The 21,153-nt window shown below is 39.3% G+C and overlaps 2 protein-coding genes across 6 annotated transcripts in view; both read right to left on the bottom strand.

The window, feature by feature from the left end:
* Window positions 1-20: 20 nt before the first annotated feature.
* On the bottom strand, window positions 21-12,455 carry ncapg2 (non-SMC condensin II complex, subunit G2). 2 transcript variants are annotated; one of them, XM_008396735.1, is made up of 27 exons: window positions 12,364-12,455; window positions 12,047-12,156; window positions 11,031-11,201; window positions 10,766-10,880; window positions 9,669-9,826; window positions 9,379-9,513; window positions 9,206-9,300; window positions 8,958-9,114; window positions 8,418-8,510; window positions 8,213-8,338; window positions 7,656-7,835; window positions 6,836-6,988; window positions 6,050-6,272; window positions 5,845-5,942; window positions 5,321-5,494; window positions 5,156-5,226; window positions 4,913-5,066; window positions 4,622-4,795; window positions 4,411-4,527; window positions 3,328-3,468; window positions 2,108-2,207; window positions 1,781-1,971; window positions 1,147-1,281; window positions 904-1,007; window positions 707-807; window positions 525-624; window positions 21-406 (listed from the first exon to the last, which is right to left on the bottom strand). In XM_008396735.1, the coding sequence occupies exons 2-27, from the start codon at window positions 12,122-12,124 to the stop codon at window positions 355-357; spliced, it is 3,396 nt and encodes a 1,131-aa protein (XP_008394957.1). In that variant the 5' UTR covers window positions 12,125-12,156; window positions 12,364-12,455; the 3' UTR covers window positions 21-354. The 2 variants fall into 2 exon arrangements, with proteins under 2 accessions (XP_008394957.1, XP_017157236.1); XM_017301747.1 differs by having other exon boundaries at window positions 5,321-5,491.
* Window positions 12,456-13,210: 755 nt separating this feature from the next.
* Window positions 13,211-21,153, bottom strand: part of esyt2b (extended synaptotagmin-like protein 2b) — a 41,721-nt gene continuing 33,778 nt past the window's right edge. For 3 of the 4 annotated variants that reach the window (XM_008396732.2, XM_008396733.2, XM_008396734.2), the window contains 9 exons: window positions 20,122-20,196; window positions 18,819-18,905; window positions 18,584-18,733; window positions 16,563-16,921; window positions 16,344-16,442; window positions 16,060-16,191; window positions 15,391-15,496; window positions 14,294-14,343; window positions 13,211-14,195 (listed from right to left, as the gene is read on the bottom strand). In XM_008396732.2, the coding sequence (XP_008394954.1) occupies window positions 14,123-14,195; window positions 14,294-14,343; window positions 15,391-15,496; window positions 16,060-16,191; window positions 16,344-16,442; window positions 16,563-16,921; window positions 18,584-18,733; window positions 18,819-18,905; window positions 20,122-20,196 (1,131 nt within the window). In that variant the 3' untranslated portion in view covers window positions 13,211-14,122. Of the gene's footprint in view, window positions 14,344-15,390; window positions 15,497-16,059; window positions 16,192-16,343; window positions 16,443-16,562; window positions 16,922-18,583; window positions 18,734-18,818; window positions 18,906-20,121; window positions 20,197-21,153 lie in introns of all 4 variants that reach the window. The other variant, XM_017301930.1, reaches the window with a different exon arrangement.

Raw genomic sequence — 21,153 nt, 5'->3', positions numbered from 1 at the left:
TAAATAATAATCACCTTGTATAAGTCCATCAAGTTGTTTGTTTTATTTCAGATTTAAAAATTGGGCTGACAACCCGACAGATACAAAGACAAATACAGACACATCAAAAAAATATGTTTTAAATATGAAGACATAAAATGAGAGCTCTGAAAAGTGTACAGGAAAACAAGAAATCTCTAAACTGTCAGGGTCAGTTTGTGAATATCATAAATGTAAAAACTGAAGAGTTTTTTATAATAAATTCTCCACACGTTGATACAGTTAAAATCTGAAGAGCATGACGAGATGTAAAAAAAAAAAAAACAACAACAAAAAAAACGCCTCACAAATTCATCATTTTTAATTTGTGGAAGATTAGAAATGCAGAAGAGCATTCAAGGTCTTCACTGAAGAGTCATACATAACCCTTTAAGGGGGGAAAAAAAAACGGTTAGGTTCCGTAAACAGTCAAATATTCACAATTACTTTTAAACCATGTTTCTTGTCCTTCACAGAAAACCTGATTAAAAAAAAAAAAACCTCACCTCTGGGTTTCTCTGCTGTCCACAGAACAGCCTGCATGTTGATGAAGATGCTGCTGGACAGACACAGCAGCTCTCTTTATGCCGCCTTTGGAGTGCCCCGCTAATGAGCAACAAACCACATTAATTTTCAATAAACGGCAACGGCAAATGTCAATGTGAATGTTTGAGGCACGAAAACGTACTTTCTTTAATGACCGCCAAGACGTGCAGAACTGCTGCCAGCTCAGAGAGACTGTCAAGGGCGTCCGACTCCAAAGATGACGAGACCTCTGCCAAAAATGACCTAAAGCGGGGATTTATAAAGAAAAAGAAAAAAAAAAGGAAAATCTACAAAACGTCTTTTGAATTTGACTAAATCAGCAGCATTGGGTGTGTGTACCTTGTGATAGAGGGGGATTTGAGGATGACAGACAGCAGTAAGCTGGACAAAGGAGGCATTTCATCAACAGACTGCGGGATGACAACCTCTTCAGGATGGGTAAGCTTCAAATAAACAAGCACAAACCATTTAATACATCTTTCACCAAGGTTAGGGTCCCGTCAACTAAAGCTGACGAAAGCAGGTAACTTCCAGCCTTTTGATTTGCTGTTTCGTGCCATTAAAATTGTTTTTTTTTTTTACCTTCTGAAGCAAATGCCTCTTCTCCACAATGATGGCTGCAAACACGGTGGAGTGCACCCCGCTACGAAGCGCCGCGTCCCACGTCTGTGCCACCTGGAGGAAGTCCGTCAGGCTGGGAACGGCTGACCGACACAGCTGAAGTGGACCGGAGAGTTTCATGATGTTAAAAACCGGAACTCTAAATTTTCGCACTAATTTCATATTTTTTGTAAATACTTTTGCAATTCACTGAAACAGAAAACTACGGAGCCCCTAAGAGGACATAGAGAAGAAAAAAAAAAGGAAAGAAATCCCGACTTATTATCTCGAGATCCCGACTTATTATCTCGAGATCCTGAGTTATTATCTCGAGATCCCGACTTATTATCTCGAGATCCCGACTTATTATCTCGAGATCCCGACTTATTATCTCGAGATCCCGACTTATTATCTCGAGATCCCGAGTTATTATCTCGAGATCCCGACTTTTTTCTCTCGAGATCCCGAGAAACTAAGTCGAGATCTCCCGACTTTCGAGATAATAAGTCGGGATTTCTTTCCTTTTTACTTCTTCTCCATGTTCCCTTAGGGGCTCCGTAGAAAACAGAATTATTTGAATGAAAAAAACAAAACAACAAAAAAAAACACTCCTTACAAGTTGTCCCTCTTCCGGTTCTTTCCTCAGGCGACGTGCCAACAACTCTATGATCTTTTGGAAAATGTTGGCCACCACACCCAAAACGACCAAGTTGGACTCCTGATCCTGGTCGTTATCATCAGGCGCAAAGCTGTTTGCCACCTCCTTCAGAATCGGCAGCACTGCTGGGATACACGTGTAGCCTGCCTCTGCAAACACAAACGCTGCCGTTACTTCCCTGTAAGACGTTCAAGAGTTAGACGAGCTAAACCTCAGGGAAACATCCTTCTTCTCGTCTGCTTTAGCAAACTGCAACGTCTCCTTCACATATCATGATATTCTCACCTGAGAGGAGGATGAGTGAGCACAGGTGGAGGATTTGGCCTTTGAACGTCTCGTCCCCCAAACCGACGAGGAAAATGTCACAGCACACCTTCAGGAAGCTCTGATCAAAAAGACAAAAAAATAAACATCTGCAGTTACTCTAAAGAGCTGACGAAATAGTGGGATTGATAGGAGAAATAGGAAAACAACCCGTTTCAGTAGTGCGAGCAGAAGAAGGGATGCGTACAACAGTGTGGTGTGGACCGGAGCAGAAAAATCAATGAGGATTCTAAATTTACTGAGCGGTGCTCCGAGTCCCAGATGGAGGAGGAACACGAGCTAAACGGAACCAAACATCCAGGATAACAAGGCAACAGCAGGCTTCCTTTTGATCCGGGTTATGAGCCGGAGTGGAAGTGAGCGAAATAAAAATCTAATCTGGAAGGAGGAGCTGAAGTCAGGGAATTCAACTCATTTTTATGTCCAAAATTCCAGACTTTTCCCAGACTTCTCAGGACCAACGTTTGGATGGAGAACAGGATGGATGGATGAGTTAGAGAAAAACAAATAAATTGACACAAATCGAAGGAGAAACTGATAGACGGTGAAACAGATGGACAAACCAATTAATGATCAAACCGAATGCCATATGGGTTCTGCACCTGTACAGACATGAATAAATCTGGAAACACATTTTGTTCCACACTATTTTCCCTCTCATACTTTTCCATACTGCGTATTAAACCCTGCATGATGTCAGGTTTGACTTCTAAAACGCATTAGTGATCGTATAAATAGACTCCAGATTCCAGTTTGACGCACTGTCACGTCATATTTAGCTCCTCCGGGAAAAAATAGAAAATCTGCATCATGTTGGATGTAGGGGGGAAAACAAAACAAAAAAAAACATCAGAGTTCTTCAAAATGTCAAATACCAGGAACGAAAAAGGCATTTCTTTAAAAATAACAGCTCCGTCTGTCTGAGAATACAAGATTATTTAGTCATCAATCATGCAAATACAAATTCAGTTTTGGAATGAAAAAAGGAAGAAGATCGCATTACTTCTTGGGTTCATTTTTAATATGTGCCTAATGAGAATCATTCTCCATTTCTAAAATTATTAAGGTCAGCTGAGGTTTAATAACTACAGAGCAATAATGAAGCCAAATCTCACATAGCAAATAAGCCGCAGTTCATGGAGCTGTGTGTGTTTGCAAAAAGAGAAAACAGTGAAGTTCACCTCGGTTATCTGTGCGGCGAGCTTCCGCGACCTCTCCGAGACCTCGCTGTCGTCGCTCCCGGTGAGGAAGGGCAGGATCCTCTCTGCGACCCACGCCGCCACTCGCTCCATGGAGACCAGGTAGTCCCGACCTGCTGTCGACTGGCAGACAGAGAAAACACTTCCTGTTTTTACTTTAGCTTCTCATCAAGCTGAAGACAGAAGGAGCGGGCTCTTCGCCAGGAACAAATTGGCTTAAAAAAACCAAAACCAAAAATAAATAAAAATCTGTCATCTGGAGAAATGTCTGAAAGCTGTTCAGGGAAATTATCAGCGGTGTTGATGTTTAAAGACATAACGAGCACGACTTTCATCTTCATTTTGAATATTATGACTATTTCCAGGGAGCTGAAAACAAAACACGTCTTAAGGACAAATACATAAAAAAGAAGAACTGCAGGTGTGAAGAAGTATTCTGGAGCAATTTCTATGTAACTGTGGCTCCAGAAATCATCGTTTCAAACAAATGTACATAAATGTGATTTATTTGGATGCATCAACGCTTTGCTGAGGCCTGGAAGACACAAACAGCCACAATCAGATGAGAGGAAACTGGCTGGGATATTGAGGAACAACCCAGGAAGAACAAAACGTCGAGCATAAAGAGGCCAAATTCCCTCAGGAGGAAAATGTTTGGCCAATTTAGTAGATTGAAAACAATAACGAGAAGCATGTTTGCATATGTCAGAGTGAAGCTTCCAAAAACAAAGAAGAGAAACAATGTGCTCAATGTCCAGCATGTTGGTGGCAGCATCATGCTGTGGAGCTTTAAGTGTGTTCATAATTGAACTTGTGAGCAAAATCTGGGCTTACGCATAAACTGCTGTTTCCTTTCCAGAAGAACAAATTTGAACATTTACAGGTTTATTTTTAGTTATTCCATAAAAATTCATGAAACAGAAAAAAGGTTTCTTCCACTTTTTTTCAGCAAACTATAAATAGCGATGAAAAGGAGCATTCATTTCAACAAAACACAGGAGCAGGCGGACGACAGATGCTAATCAGGAGAGAGAGAGAGAAAGAGAGAGAGAGAGACAAACTTACGTGATGTTGGAGATGAGCACCGAGGCGACCGTGGTAAACGAAGGCTTTCAGAGCCGTCTCCACTTCGGGTCTTTTTGGATCTTCTGTGGAGGATCTGAGGTGAGTGTAGAGAACCGACTGCCGAGACAACACAGGGAAACATGTTACTTGTAGAGGAAGGCTGCGACGGATTTACTGTTACGTGTTTCAACCTTTCTGTTTTATAAAACACCTTCCAGTTCCCTAAAAGCGTGTGCAGCTCCTTCAGGGGCCCCTCGCCCACAGCCAGGACTTTCTCCCGTGTGGAAATGTGGCTGAAAAGGTATTCCAGATACGCCAGAGCCAGGTCTGGTTTGGGCTCCACCGTCTCCTGGATTCGCACCTTTCTGCTTTTAGCAGCCTTGTCCTAGAGTTGGGAGCAGGCGACATTTTATGCACTTCTCCTGGCAAAATTCAAGACTTTTAAAGCGGTCTTCAAACGTTTTGCCTCTAGTTTCCCAGACAGCACAGAGACAGCACTGACCCCTTGCTTGGGAAAGGCCTCGCCCAGCCAATCAGAGACCAGTTCGAGGACGTCGGCCGCCTGACCCCAGCCGCAGACGCAGTCCAGCAGCTGGCTGAACTGAGCTGGAGCAGATCCCGACTCCATCCTCCTCAGTCTGGACAGCACGCCGCGGCTAGGACATTTCAATACAAGACAGTCGAGTTAGACCGTTTTACATCAAGATACAATCAAGTGCAATCAGACGTTAGCATTGTAGCCCACCTAAATGTTGGAGCTGCAGCTGGAGGCATAAAAGAGGCCAGCTGGATTAGAGGTACAGTGCAGCGCTCGTCCTAAAAAAACAGCAAAAAATCAGTAATAAAAAAAAAATATTTATGCTGTCGTTTAGAGAAACGTTAAAATAATAATGGACTGCAGCTATTTTACCTCAAAAGCCTGGAAATACTTAGCCATGACATTTCCAAACTTGGCAACTGTGTACTTGTGAGCCTCTTCGTTTTGCTTCAGCGCCTTCTCAACACTTCTCCACAGGATGACCACGACTTCCAGCAAACTGGACACGACGGACAAGTCCTGTCCCAACACCAGCGGTCCGCCCTGCTGAGAGCAACAAACACACGTTCGTTGACACAGAGTTTAGTGTTACTTTAGATCTTGCTTGGCGACAGGACATCGAGTTTAAATCGGTTCTGCGCCGCCTGCAAGAGTTTTCATAACCACTTTTTCACATTTTCTCCCATTACGGCCTCAAACTTCAATGCGTTTTAGTCCGTTACTCATAATTACACAGTCTATGGGTTTTCCCTCCTGGGCTGTGGACAGTTTATTACATCAAATTTAATTCAAGGATATCAGAATGATATGAATGGGGATGAATGCTATGTAACAGTTTCTTCTCACTCTTGCACTTCTTATTAGTTCAATAAAGTCTGTAAATGCTTCTGTCTTACTGTGCTGTTCTCCTTATTGCTGTCGTTAATCTCCGTCATGTCAAAGTCAACCTGGATACAGTTGTTCAGAGTTCGACGAATAGCCAGAATCAGTTTTACTGGAATATTAAAAACAAAAAAAAACAAAAACAAAAAAACAGCAATTAAATTATTCAGCGCTACAGCCCGCCATGTGATCTCATAAAAACAAACTTTTGTTCCTCACTGATGTTGGTGGCAGCTGTGTGTTTGTGAGCAAACTGGTAGAACTTCCTGGCAGCCATAACGTTCATCTGGATGAGGGTGATGCACCTGCAGCACCACTCCTTCTCCGGCTCGTTGACGGGGAAGAAGGACTTGAAGAGCAGGTCGACGATTCGCTTGGAAACGGAAAGCGAGTCGATGGCGAGGCGGGCCAGCAGGTGGTCCATGCTGCAGACATCCCAGAACTGGAAGGAGTCAGAAAGAGGGGAGGGTGAGGAGAAAAGCCTCCCACTTGCTTAATCTGTCGTTTTTATTTGATTAATTTAGAAATTACTTTGTGATAGAAAATGTTTTTCAGAAATAATAGCAGTGGACTGACCACTATTACTTTACCGCTTTTACAAAAGCCATGAAGAGAGTCAGTTTCTAAATCTGCAATAAAAAAATTGGCATATCTTTGGGATTTATCAACAGTTCTGTAAGGAACTTTTTTTGGGGCCAGTAACAAAAAACAAAAACAAAAAAGAAATCTTAAGTTTTTAAATTGCTTTTAAGTATTTTTTTTTTTTTTGCCAGTCTGAAGGTTAGTGGTAATTCATGTTTTTTTTTAAAATCAGCTTTATTCTTCAGTTTGTTTTTGTAATACCACTTTTGACCACAAGAGACACTGCAGCAAATCATCGCTGACTTAATTATTAGATTCGGCCTCACATCCCCGCAACTTTTTGAGCACTTTGTCGAGTCTTAATGAACTGAATACCAGAATGAGAATGCAACTTTTTTTTTTTCTTCTGCAAACAAACCGCACCTTGGCAGCACGAACTGCTTTGACTTTGATGAGCAGGTCGAGGAACGACGTGCGGACTTTCTCAGAGTTGTCGTGGAGACTGTACTTGACAGTGGGCAGCAGCTTTTCCAGCAGTGGGTGGCTCTGTGGGTTGTCCAGGACAATATTCAGGCACTGCAAGAAAGAAAAAAAGGAAACATAAAAATCCATAAGATTCATAAAAAAATCTATATAAAAATAAAATATGACAAAATAGGGGTCTTTCATGGTAGCAAGTTTTCCGAAACAAAAATGACTTTTTGTTACATTCATTAAAGATTGTGGTTGTTGACCTGTGCCTAGCTGATTGTGGGTAAGATGTCACTTTGACCAAATGTAAAGTGGAGAGAAAGAAAAATCACTTTTCTATTTGTTTGTATAGATTATAGATATAAATTACAAATAAATAAAATAAAATGTAAAGATGTCCTTTAACATCTATGTGTTTTATAAAGATTATAAAATTAGAAATCTTTTTTTTTCCTGTTACAAACTGGGTTTTTGTGCTTTTTATCTAATATCTAAAATGTTGATAAATAAAGGTTTTCCACTGAGATGGGATTTAAAACTGAGGTTGTAGATTCTTTTAATAAAACAAGCACACACAAAAAAGATTAAAATAAAATAAAATCTAGTTAAGAAATCAAATATCGGTCACATAAGCAAAGACACCAATTTTCTAAGTTAGGCTTATGATCCTCTGAACTCCATGAATACCGGTATTCAAAGTATTCAAAACGAAATTTCCAGGATTTTTCTGTTATAGGTTGACTTAAGATGAACGAAGGCCATGGCATTCTACCTTAAAGACTGAGCAGCGGACATCAGGAGAGCTGCTGTCGGCGGCCAGCTCCATTACCAGCTTCTTCAGGAAGTCTGTGATGATCGTTGGCGGAAGGAGCTCCCAGCATTTTGCCAGGATCTTACAGACCCCCAGCGTGGCATTGGAGCGCACAGTGGGGTGAGGGTCATCTAGGAGCGCCTTGAGGAGGACAGACATTTAGATACGCGTGAAAATTTGCTCACGTCTCCTGAAGTGATCGTTTTCCGCTGAAACGATAAAACAAGGCTGGAAATCTCAGCGTTCCCTCATTCTTCACAAGCAGAAGTCCTACGTTTCCTTTCTCAACACCAGTGCTCAAAGTTCTCTGGCATTTTCATTCTTTCATTCTTAAAAGAATAAAGAGTTTTGTCGTTTTCCTCAAGAAAGCATTTCTGCATTTGTCAGGCTTCAGATATGAAATTTGTAAAAATCATAAAAAGTAATGGTGGGAAAAGAAGGATGAAAGAACTGATTAGGGAGAATTTGACATGGAATAAAAACTAAACTCCATCCTGATTCCTTAAAATAATCCCTACCATTGCCGAGTCCAGCTGCTTTTGAATGTTCATGTCCACGTTTTCGTTGCTTAGATCCGGGTCGTGCACCGGGAAGGCCTCGGTGAAAAGCAAAGTGGCGTTTGCTCGCACCTCAAAGTTAGGAACCTGAAGGCGTCAAGCAGACATTAACACTGGAACAGCACGTACGCACAGTGTGAATGAACTGATTGTGTGTGTTGCCTACGCTGAGAGACTTCCAGAGAATCGGCTTGTAGAGGTTGTATAGCATCTTGTCTACACTGGGGCATCCTTTCCTAGAGTGAAAATAGCTCACGATCTACATGAAATAAGGAAAACAGGACAGTCGGCACACGCTGAAAGCAAAACAGGATACAACTCTTCATTTTACTACAAGAAAACCACAAACTTTTCACATTTCACTTGGATTTTATGTTGTAAACCTTTAAAATTAGGACACGATTGGGAAGTAGGAGGTAAAGGAAACATGTTTGCATTTTTTTAAAGCATAATTTGAAAAGCATCCCCACAGCACAATGTCCCCCCCTTTCTATTTTGTGAGTGTAGTTTTCCATTACAAGCATTGTTTTTTTTGCAAAAAGGCCTCACTAATTATGTCTTCTGAAGGCCAAAGGATTTCAGTATCAGATTAGAGGGCTCTAAGCAGAAATTCAAATCACTTTTCATCTTTTTTGTACTTATTTGTAAATCCTAACTCTACTGTCGTGATATTACAAAAATGCGAACGAGCCGTAACGAGGCAGACCTGTCTAACTTTGCCGTGAACCGGTGATGTTCTTTGAAGCAAAATGGCATTCTGCATGAAATCCTGAATGCATGTGCTCTCAATCGTCTCCTGGAAGTCGCCGCTAGCCTTCTTCCAGGCTCTGAAGTAGATCTCCGCGATGTGAGTAGCTAGGGTCCTGAGAATAAAGCAAAACAAAAAATAATTAAACTCCCTGATATATATGTATATACTGACTGGAGTGACTGACTATAAAGAGCACCTCTTACTTTTGATAAAACTCCAGCTGGTTTTTAATGGTGCCGTGGATAAGCCAGATAAAATCAACGTTCCAGCTGAAAAGGAACACCAGGAATCGCTTTCCCTGCGACAGTAAACACACCGTCAGGCCGACAGCTCAAGGACAGAGTCAGAAACTGCGATAACGACCGCCTCCACTCACATCATCGTTTCTAATGTGAGTAGGACGGTGAAAGCACTGAAGCAGCAAGTCGATTATCTGCTTGTTGTTTTCTGATGTGTAGTCCAGACTCTTAAGAACGTTGTGAAGACTCCACACCCTCTGGATCTCAGCAGCCTGACAAAGAGATCAGAGATGAGAATATTAGGTCTGCTCGTGGCTCTCTCTCTCTCTCTCTCCTCCTCCTGCCTGTCAGAATGGTCTTACTCTCAGCCAGAAAAACATCTCTCCTGTTTCTAAAAATACTGGACATCCCGGAAGAATACACTGACCGGTTTCTTTAGGATGAAGCTCTTCTGGAGGGAGATGAGGAAAGCGGTGCGCCCAAACTTTTCCCTCTCCAGCAGTTCCTTCTTCCACCAGGTTTCAAACAGCGTCTGTATGTGGAGCTGCAGCGGCGCCTCGGACACGGGGAGGGACACCAAAACATCTGGTGGGGGGAAAAAAACAGCTACAATCACAGAGAGGCACAGGAAGTTTATTCACAGAACATTTCTCATAGTTCTCCCAGTTCTGATGTTACAGGTTCAAACTGAAGATTGCAGAGACTATAATGAAGTATACATACAAACCCCATACAAAACCCAAAGAAAGAAAGAAAGACAGAAAAAAGAATAATAAAAGAGCAAGAGAATAGAAGTGTGGAAAAACACATTTTTCATTTTCCACATGCATTTTTTTTCCCTTTTTCATACCAACCCAGACTTGGAAAAAGCTGGAGTCCAATTCGAGACGATACATAAACTGCTAATTTCTGAAATGTTCTGGAATCTAAGAATCTGCGGTTTTAAACGTAAAGATTCAGAGTGAATTTATGTCAGACATTTCTGCAACGGCAGAAAAGGACACATGGATGGACCGATGGACACATAGACTAGGGCAGTACGATGTTAGAAAAACTTGCCTTGGTGGTAATATTATCGGTAAATATTGCAAAGCGACATTAGTTGCGAAGCCCATTTTATTCTTTCCTCTTTTTCTCATCTGTGCTTCCATCTCTCTTGATCTTTAGCATATTGGACAATGACATTAGTGTCCTGTGTGAGAATCAGACTCTGACTGACTAAACATAACAGTAAAATGTTAAGTTTATGACACTTAGGACACATTAGTCAGTTATTATTGCACTCCAAACAGACATCTGAGATATGAATATTGAACACAATGATCTATATTGTCCAGCCTTAACAGAGAGAGACGCATGAATGGGATGCAAAATTTCAGACTGTTTAGGAACAGTCTGAACAGAGAGTGAAGTGGCTTTATTTGTAAAGTGCTTTGCGTGGTGGGTGACAGTAGAAAAGCAATATGCAAGATTCAGTACAATTACCATTAAATCTGTCAAATCAAACAACAACATAATTCTCACCATGAAGTCTGCGGGCGATATCTAAAAGTGCGGCGTACGTGTCTCCGTCCTGTAAGACCTTCAGAGACACAGCAGCCACCAGGGTAACACCGTCCACCACCGCCATGACATGCTTCTGCAACAAAAGAGGCTTTTATAGAATCATCAAGAGAAGAAATCATGTAGAACGCATTTCCAAACAATCAGAGAACAACACATTGGAGGTACTTTGAGTAACGCTTGATTAATGTCGTCCAGGTGAACAGGAAGTGACTGATGAACTCACAGGATCCGGAGCCGACTCCTGCTGCATCGCGTCCTCCTCCCAGCGACCTGGAGGTAACTCCATCAGAATCTCCTGGAGGAGCGAGTCCAGCTGACTCCAGAGAGCCTCCCTCTGCTCTCTGGGCATTTCCTGCACCACCTCTTCAACATCGAAGGGCTCAATTTTGTCCTTCTGCTCGGAAAAGAAAAGAAAGAAGAAGATTCAGGGTTTTACATTTCCTGAAACCAAACCCAGGACGCAGGCTGGGTCACAGTGTTTTTATCTTTTGCATGTCATTAACTTTTGGTGCAGTTTTGTTAAAGATTTGTTGGCATATCTGGCACTGAAACTGGATGAAATCAGAGGTAAAATATATCCAAACCCAAAAGGTAAGCATTGGTTTTTGTTATTTTCATTCAATAATCAAATATTAATTATACCTATGTATTGTAAAAAGTCCTTAGCTGGACTGGGTTATGCCTTTTTTACAGGCCTGTGGAATGATTGTGACATTGTTTAACATAACCATTTATATTTAAAACAGCTGCAATTACTTTTGCACCTAAGCATCATTAGCAACATTAGTATTTTCATGATGACTCAAATGATGTTTTTATGCAATACTTTCATGTTTTCAAAGATTCTCATATTTGAAAAGAATTTTCGACATACTCAAGCCCCTACATTTCTCTCTAAAAGAGACCCTTTTTATTCATGTTCTCAACTTATACTCATCGCAATCAAAATGTATTACTAAAGACTTGTGATGTTATCTATATGTTTCAGATTTTGACACACCTACATAAAACGATGGTAACATTTTGGGGGAGTAATTTAAGCATTTGGATCAATTCCACTGGAGAAGGAACACGTTTATCACATCTAGAGTAAATAAAAACATGTTGAAAACCGTATATCAAAGCCCTTAAGGGTGATAGGTATATGTTAAGACGATGCATAACCTGAAAATTAAGATACCGATGTCTACGTCTGTAGTTCGCCGGAATAAAATACAGAAAACAGAGTTTGCCACTTACATGAAGCTGGATAAAGCGAAGAAAGTCCTCCACCTTTTCCTTAGAGGTAGCCTTTAAAAACACCTCTCGCTTGGACATTATTCCGGGTTATCCAAGCGATACGAAGTGACCTGAATATTTGAAAGAAGTGAGAACATTGACTTCTTCATAAGCGGGCGGAGTATTTGCCAAACCAAAACAACTATGACCGACTGTTAGTCGACCACATTTAACACTACGTTTGATAAATTTAACTCCTCTCTGCTAACCAGATAGTTCCGAGTTAACATTTAAATGAAGAATTAATCTGACGTAAAGTTAGCTCTGTTGTTTGTTACCTTTTTGTTTATGTTGTTGTAGTCTGGAACCGGGAGGAAAATAACAGCCGATTTAACCCGCGCAAATTTGGATAGACTGTTTCCGTCCTGACGTCAGGCGTTTGTTTTTGACGTAGGCGTTGTTACATTTCTCAACCACTTGAGGGCGACAAACTACCACAAAAATATTTTCTCCACAGCAACTCAACTTTGAGCGATGCTTTTATACACAGATGCTTTAAAATAAAATAAAAAATATTAACATCTGTAATACCAATAAGGAGGTCTGACTGTAACATATAGACATAAGAACCCAACCAACTGTTTTCAGAAAGACCAAATCCCAGAAGTTGAACTTGATAATGGAGTTGTAAAAATGAATTTTTGTCATAAAACAGAAACACTTTAAGATTTATCCATCACAATGCATTATGGCGATTTGGGAGAATTGGATAAAATATTTAAAATCTTGAAAAATCAAAATCTTGTCTTCAAAGTTTTAAAACATTTAGAGCCGTGACTCGTGTTTTTAAACATTTTTATTGGATTGTTAAAAATGTTTTCAGCAGGACAGTCATTTAAAACAAGGCAAAATCAACACAGAAATGGTTCACTGGAGGCAAAATGAACCTTCTTTCACAGCGCGCTCAGACTGTAATCCTATACAAAACCTGCAAGGTGAGCTGAAGAACAAAAAGAGCATAAAACCTGGGAATCTGATCTAAAGATATTGTGCAAACACAATCAAACAAAAACATTGTTGTCGTGTTTCTAATACAAGTAATATTGTATTTATTACAATGATAAAAAATAAACAGACTTTTCCAAAAGAACACATTTATTTATTCAAAGCCACTAGGCATCAGGTAAATGTTTGAAAATGTTAATATTTTAGAACAACAACAAAAAAAAAAAACTCACATCGCAGGTTTTTAAGGCACAAGATAGATCAGAAGAAATGTGTTGAAAAGTTGCAACAAACAGTTAAAATTGCAAGGCAAAACATTTACAAGCAGATAGTCAAAGATGCATCATCTCAACATGTTGCAGCAACCTGATCATAAAAAGTGATCTCCCTTTGTTCACGTGACTCACATTTGGTTTGAAACTCTTCAAACCCTTATTCAAGTATCCTCTTTTACATACGTATGTAGTTTGCAGCACTTGTTCATAGCCCTAAATGCCACTTTCTTCAGCATCTCAGATAAAATTCAAAATATTGTACAAATCTCCAAAAATAAATACAATTTGCATACATGCATCACATGTATTTTTTTTTACAGGCATAAAGACCAATAGAACGTAAACGATCAATAACACTGCATGACAAAAAAAATAAAAACAAAACTAACATAAATAACAAAAAAGGAGTGCTACTTATGAGGCCAATGCGTGGGATTGTATCTGTTCCTTTGGTTCATTTTTACAAACAACAAAACAGATTTTGTCTCATTTTTTTTGCATAAATGTCACAGAAATTTCTAGTTATTTGGACATATTTCTACAAAACTTCCATTAAGGAAACATAATTCCATGAAAAAGTCTGCAAATATTTTTTTTTTAATTATATAAATATGCACAGTATTGATATTTACATAAAACTCGGCAAACAAAAACAAGACGGTTTGCATTTTTTTTTACTACTTTAAAGTATAGTATGTCTTTAGCCGTTTTTCTCAAAAAAGAAAGCCTCTTGAATGCCCAAATTTTTTTCAATTTTGTGAAAAAAACATAATAAATAGTCTGAAAAACAAATAAACTTTTAGAGTACGGAGAGGTTTCACTGTGTGATGAGGGATTCTTGACTTCTTCTCAATTCTTGAGATGATGAACCGTCTTCCGTTAAATTATACCTGCAGAACAAAATATTAAAGGGCTAAACCAACAAGACTCTCTTTAAATCAGTGAATGAAAGAAAAGAATAAGAATCCAGATTAAAAGTTTTGATTACCACCGAGTGAATCCTTTTGATATGTCGTCTCCACTTAAATCTACCAGCACCTGCAAATTTGGACAAGAAATTTTACGTATTTATAACAAAAAACAGGAAGGTGCAGAAATAAACATTGAATGAGTAAATCAATACATGAATTAATTAATAACATTTGATTTGTCTTTTGAGATCATGTTTTCCCATGATATTTATATACTTCTTATGTTATTTCGTCTTTTACAGAAATAACTTGCCTTAAAAAAATGTTTTCTCGGATATTGCTGCTGTTTTGTCATCTTTTTTAAATGTAGATTTTGTTCTTTTTCAAATATATTGAGATTAAACCATGTGTTTTTTTTTTTATTTCTTCTGATACTGGTCAATTTGATATTTGTTTTTGTTTGCCGAGTTTTATGTAAATATCAATATTGTGCATATTTATATAATAAAAAATAATAATTTGCAGACTTTTTCATGGAATTATGTTTCCTTAATGGAAGTTTTGTGCATTGTTTGCATCATTCACTGCATTTGGGCAAAAAATAAAAAAAAATTAAAAAATGCATGTTTTTCTTAATCTGAAAACGTCTTTGTTAATATTATCACAAATGTAATAAAAAAAAAAAAAAACTGGTTCATAGAAAAGAGACCAAGGACAACAAGCGCAGAATTTCATAGACAAACCAATTGCACAAATAAATGAGTTCTTTGAACGCCTTGCATGACTAAATTTACTTTCTTTTGCAATTTAATCGGCTTATCAAAAGTATTATTTTAATATTTCCAGATGTTAAAGTTCTTTCGTCATTTATGGACTAGTAGTGTCCCCAGATTTACCCTGGGTTTGGCTGTTACGATTTTAGTTTTGCTTTTGTTAAGTTTGGACAAAAAGAAAAACTTCAAAGTAATGTAATTTATCTTAAATCATAACATAATTTTAATTTAAAATTATTCTGACACTTAAAAGAGGCACACAAAAAAAACAGCCAAGGAAAATTGTGTTTTGTCTTAATTTTGTGTATTTTTATAATCCAACGTATGTGACGCTTAGAAAACCTTCACAGTCAGAGACATGCTGTACTGTACATAAAAACACCTGTCAGTGTTACTGTCACCTTTCCCAGAAGGCCTTTGTGTTTGGACAGGATGCTCCTTCCATTCTTTACCGCTACATCCAGAGTTCTCCTGTGCAGCTCCACCGTGGAGACATTGAACTCAAACCTACCGACACAAGTTCACACATTCAATATCAAGGTTATAAAGACTCAAATCAAAGTCTGTAGATCATTTAGTGACATCTAAAGTCCACCTGAAAAGCAAACCTGTAATCTTAAACCATTGTTACACTAAATTTGAGATTGTTTGAAGAAGGTCGTAAAATAAAAGTCCATATTTTTTTATGAATGTGAATGCTACAAGCGATGAGGAAGAAGTCATGATATCAGATTTGCTTCATTTGAAACGTGAACTTCTGAAACAACTTCAAACATATCAATATTGCATCAATTTTCTGTGGTTACACATGGATTTTCTGCAAAAACATATAATATAACACCATTAAGTTTTCACCAGTAGGATCTCGTTCTCCTGTATCTGTTTGGCTCATGGTTTCCCTTGTGGTGCATCACTGCAGACATAAAGCTGCATCTGGACCAGAGTTATGAAAATGATGCATATAAAATAAAATAAAATAAAGGTCTGGGTGTGGAAAATATTGGTGGGTAGTTTTAATTAGATTTAATAGCTGTGTGGCAGAAAAGCTGATAGGAGAGTGCTAAACCTACGTTTGATCATAAACCGGGTTAAGAGTCCTCTTCATCGTGCTCGTCTTCCGCCTTCCCGACCGGCTCTTGTCAGGCAGCAGGTACAGCCGTATGAAGGGATCCGAGCCGTCTTTGGTGAAGGCTATCAGGTTTCTGTGGAAACGTGGAACAAAACTGTGTCATGCTCATGCTGCTTGGCTTTGGGGTCTTCATTCATTCATAAAGTAATCTGAATAATAAGCTATTAAGTATGTTGAATAATAACGTAAGCCATGCTTGGCTACAGGAACAGGTTTAAAACTCACTGGCAAGAGTGCACCACCACAACAAGTTTGTTCCTCTGGGAGCTGTGCCGAACAGTGAGCTGGATCTTACCCAGCGGGTACTGACTGGAGGCCGAGCCACTATAAACACACCATAGTCAGTCGGGATCACTTTCAGACATAGAATGTGTCCACAAAATATGGATAGATTGGTCACAGCACACGTAGGGTGAGGCAAATCCATTGGTCCTCGCGTCTTACTTCTGCAGCTGATGAAGTCTTTGCTGAAGCTCCAGGGTGGCGATGGGCAAAGAGATGTCCGACGCCAGGCTGGGAGTGGACTCCTTGTGAGGCAGGTACTTCTGGGAACTGGACATACTGGTGTTCAGGTTGGGTATGCTGCGGCGAGGGCTGGCGGAGTATGGCTCGCCGTCGGGGTCCTGGAGGGTGAGAGTGGAGGCGCGAACTGGCTTTGAAGGCGTGGCAGAAAGCAGCTGGGACTCTGAGGCGGACTGACTCAACGAGGGGGCCGGGGCCGGGGCCATCTGGGGAACACTGGACTTCCTGACCTGGACCGCAGAGGGCAGGTCTGAAGAGAACTGCTTCTCCAGTGAAAGTATCTGAGGAGACAGGAAATCAATAGTAGGCTTAAAGAACCGTAAAAAATATTTAGTGCGATCTCAGTAGAGTAAGTGAATGTTTGAGGACGCCACGATCAGAGAAAAGTACATCCGTTAATGTGGATGCATTTTTTCTCTTTTTAATCTGATCAGCGGTGGCTCAGAACAAGTTAATGAACTGTCCTGAATTGTCCTTCAGCCAAATGAAGGACAATTCAATTTAATGCCCAGTGATTCAAGGCAGTAACTGACTGAAATACCTGTGTCAGTAACTGATGGATGTGAAAAACTATTTACTTCCTGACAGACTGTTTTCTGATTTTTGCTCTTTGTTATAACTCTATAAATGTTTAGACTGTCAAGCAAGTTTCTAATATCAGTCAAAGATAACCTGAGTGAATTGAAAATTCAGCTTTTGAGTTAGGATTTGATTTAGTTGGAAAATATCTAAGCATTAATCTAACTTATCTTAAGCAACTTATCTTACAATTAAGCGTTGTTGGGGCAACAACAGCGGGTCTTTTACATCATTGTGAAGGAATTTTTATCCACTTTTCTTTGCATAAAAGTTTTCATTTACCAAAGGAGACTTTTCAACCATCAATGTCATGCTTTAGATCATATCACAACACTTAGAGGACATTTGCACCTTCCTTGTGTTTTGGTTTTTCTTTTGAGCCACTGGCACTAACCCATTAATCCTAGGTTATGAAGTTATGGTCTGAAACTGAGAGAAAAACATTCTCAATCAGGATTTTTTGGTAGAGGGAAGAACCCACACTATAAAAATGTTCCAGTGTTGTCAAAAGTCCTGAGAATCCCTAAGATTTTTTAGGCAACGGAGGACATTTGAATCCTTTAAAACACTTCTTCAGGTGTCACTTTTGCCCAGTTTCTTCCTTATTGTTGAGTCATGAGTGCTGGCATTAACCAAAGTAAGAGAGGCTGCAGTGCTTTATGGGTATTTTTGTAACCTCCTGCATGAATCATTGATGCACTGGCAAATGTTCTTGAAATTCTTTGGACCGGGGCATGATGTGTAGTCTTTCTAGTCTACTTCCTAGTGTCAGACAAGTTCTACTTCAAATTTTTTTACTACAAATGATTCTGTCATGTTGTAAGCGAAGGAGGACCCAAATGCAGAGGACAGACAGGTGAACATTTTAAATTTTAATGAACTAAACAGACATAAAACCAGTTTGAGAGGTATATATACTGGAGACTTTGTTATTGGATGCAACAGAGGTGAGTAAATGAGCAGAGAGAAAGCAGGTGCAAAAGAGCAGGACACTGAGGAACTGAGGTAAAAGTAACACTAGTCGACACGAACACAGAAATAAAATGAGGCATTAGAGGTCAATGCAAACAGCTGCACTGATTCTTATGAAGGCAAAAAAGATCATTCATGACAAGGCCTAAAACAGTTGTGTATTAATCCGGTTTCTAAACATTTTTGATGAAACAAAGAAGAGGGAGGTGAAAGGTTAGAAAGAAACCAGCTGAGAGCAGAAAGTCATTTAAATAAAACATTTTGCATCATTGATACAAATAATCTCACGTAATTTGTTTGCTGCTTGGCTTTGTCTGGACATCTGTTGTGGGTCACATCAATTGTAAATGACTCTGGCACACAGACAGAACCTGTGTAAAGCCTGTTCTTACCCTTAAAGCCATCTTTAGTTTGATGGTGGAGCTGGGTCCAGAGTTCTTCAGAGGAAAGCACTGAGCCAGCGTCATGTCCTCCTCTGACAGCAGGTCACTCAAAGGCACCCGTAGGATACCCAGTGTGCATTTATGCTTATCATCCTTTATCTGCAAAACAAAACAAAACAAAAAACAACTTATAACCTTCATTTTATGGAGTATATTTTCTCTAATGTTTTTGGTGTGGCTTTACCTCCACTTCGAGCTCCTGCCTTGTGGGATTGTGAACGAGGAAAGAGAAGGAATCCTCCCACAGAGGCTCCCTGGTCTTGTAACGGATCTTGACGGAGAAACATAAGGTGCATGTCAATGAACTGGAATGTCAACAAGTTAATTTTTTTCCCAGTAACTGAATTCTAAAAATAAAACTCATATAGATTCAGTATACACACTGATTTGTTTAAATAGTTGATTTCTGTTTGTACAGAAGATTATGACAAGCTGCTTCGTGCAAACTCAAAATGTATCTTCTTAGAAAATTAGAATATCACTAAAGACCCACAACAAACTTGAGAGCCAACTTGAGAGACACATTCCTTTGTTTAAGCCCCTCCTGAATCAGAAGCAACATCAAAAGTGTCTTACAGAAAAAAGGACTGAACATAAAAGATAATGAACAGTGAGCTCTGTGCAGTGTGCAGTTTTTCCTTCCATTAAACCTTTTCTTTATATGTTGTCAAATAGCACTCTGTGAGCAGGTTTCTTTTGCAATGCCTATTTGTGGCAAATGACTGTTGAAAAATAATCAACTCAGCACTCTTCCCGATCTGTAAGTCAAATTTGCAGTCTTTTGGGATTAACGGAATAATCTAGCCAAGCATATTAGCAGAAAGTTGAGTGAAAGAAAAACCTGTGGCAAAAAATGTGCATCAGCAACACTGATATCTGGTCTTACGTAATAAAATTTTTACGAAAATTGAATGTGTAACTGTAATGAGTCTTTTTTTTAGTTCATGAGCTATACTTCATTAATAGAGCTACTGAAATTAATTAACATTTTGACAATACTCCAAACACATTAAAAACCTCAAGCAACAGATTATGTTATCTTGAGGTTTCATCGAAATACCAAACATCACCAATATATTAATGTCATTACTGTAACACCTTTTAACTGTGTCATAATATAAAGCTTTTCCTCTTATTCAACCAGCCCTTTAAGTGTTTAATGCCTTAATTATTCTTGCTCAGGTAGCTTATAAACTTTAATTCAAAAGGTTTTAAATCAATCATTGAGGAGCTGTGCGTGTTTCAGCTCTTCAATTCTTCTGGCTGACATTTATATTGAATAAATGATGTATGTACTAAATATAGCACACCACATGAAAGGTGACAAATGTTCTTCTTCTCTAAGCCAAACAAGTAACATTTGCCAGAGTGAGTTGCCAATAAATCAACAGTCAACAGTTCAAATGAAGATGTGAGACTGAAAGTAAACAAAGAACTGAAAGAGAAAAAAAGATGGAGAAATTCAAGCAAGTGTTTCCAATACCCACCTTACTCTCAAGGGTTTTGTGCCCAACTGTGAAGTGGACATAAGGGCTGGGTTCACTGCTGTTCTTCTTGGCCGACTATTAGACAATCAAGAGAAAGAGAGAGGTGTTAGGTAACCACCGACAGTGTGAAACACAATTCAGTGACGGACAGCACAATCACACAACATGTTAGAGGACACAATCACCACAACACACACACCACGGAGAGGAGGGAAGATTATTAGACTGGTGAGGCTGCAGGCAGACAGGAGGCCAAGAGGCTGCAGGGCTTCGTCTTGTCTACAGGTTAAATTTAGCATGATGAGTTTGAATAGCCGGGAATTAATCAGTATTCCTCACGAAAGGATCGTGCCCCTATTATTAAAGACCCAGATGATTTGAAAAGAGAGAGAAAAGGTCTTCCATTTCTCACCAACATACGTTCGTCTTGTTGCATGCCCATGCTCATTAACACAACCATTTAGTATGCAGGGTTAGAACCTAAAGTGGGGCTGCAGTTATGTACAGATGTCTGGGTTAAAGAACACAGACTTCTTTGAAGACTGATATCTCTTTATTTATAGGCTTTTTGCACATCTTCAGCAGGGAAACCAATAATTATGGAAGGCACAGTGTGCACAGCTCCAGTCAGAGGCTTTATCAAGGGCATGAACTTCATTTGAACGGTGGGCATGTACTGATTTATTTGAGTCATTGTGTTTACAGGATGTAAGGCTGTGCAACAAACATACAAATTAAAATGCAAGAAAATGCAAATAAACGATTAATAGTATATTTAAATTGTTCATTTGAGTGTCTTTTATTTGTCTTCATCTTTTTTGGAAGGCCTCCAAAGCAGTGAACATTTCACCCCAACATGCTTTTTATGCATTTGCATGCAAATGCATGGTCAAGCAAACCAGGTTTCTGCCATTCTTACATCAAGAGATGCACAAAATTATTCAAATGGCCCCCAGGCTGCATGTTAGACACCCCGCATTAGGTACTTTTACGCAGTTTTAGAGTTGAACAATTAACTCTTATTTCTCTCAT

This window comes from Poecilia reticulata, linkage group LG20 (genome assembly GCF_000633615.1).
Source record: "Poecilia reticulata strain Guanapo linkage group LG20, Guppy_female_1.0+MT, whole genome shotgun sequence".
NCBI classification, from domain to species: domain Eukaryota; kingdom Metazoa; phylum Chordata; class Actinopteri; order Cyprinodontiformes; family Poeciliidae; genus Poecilia; species Poecilia reticulata.
The sequence above is the reverse complement of the archived record's forward strand: the minus strand, read 5'-3'. Positions and strand labels throughout refer to the sequence as shown.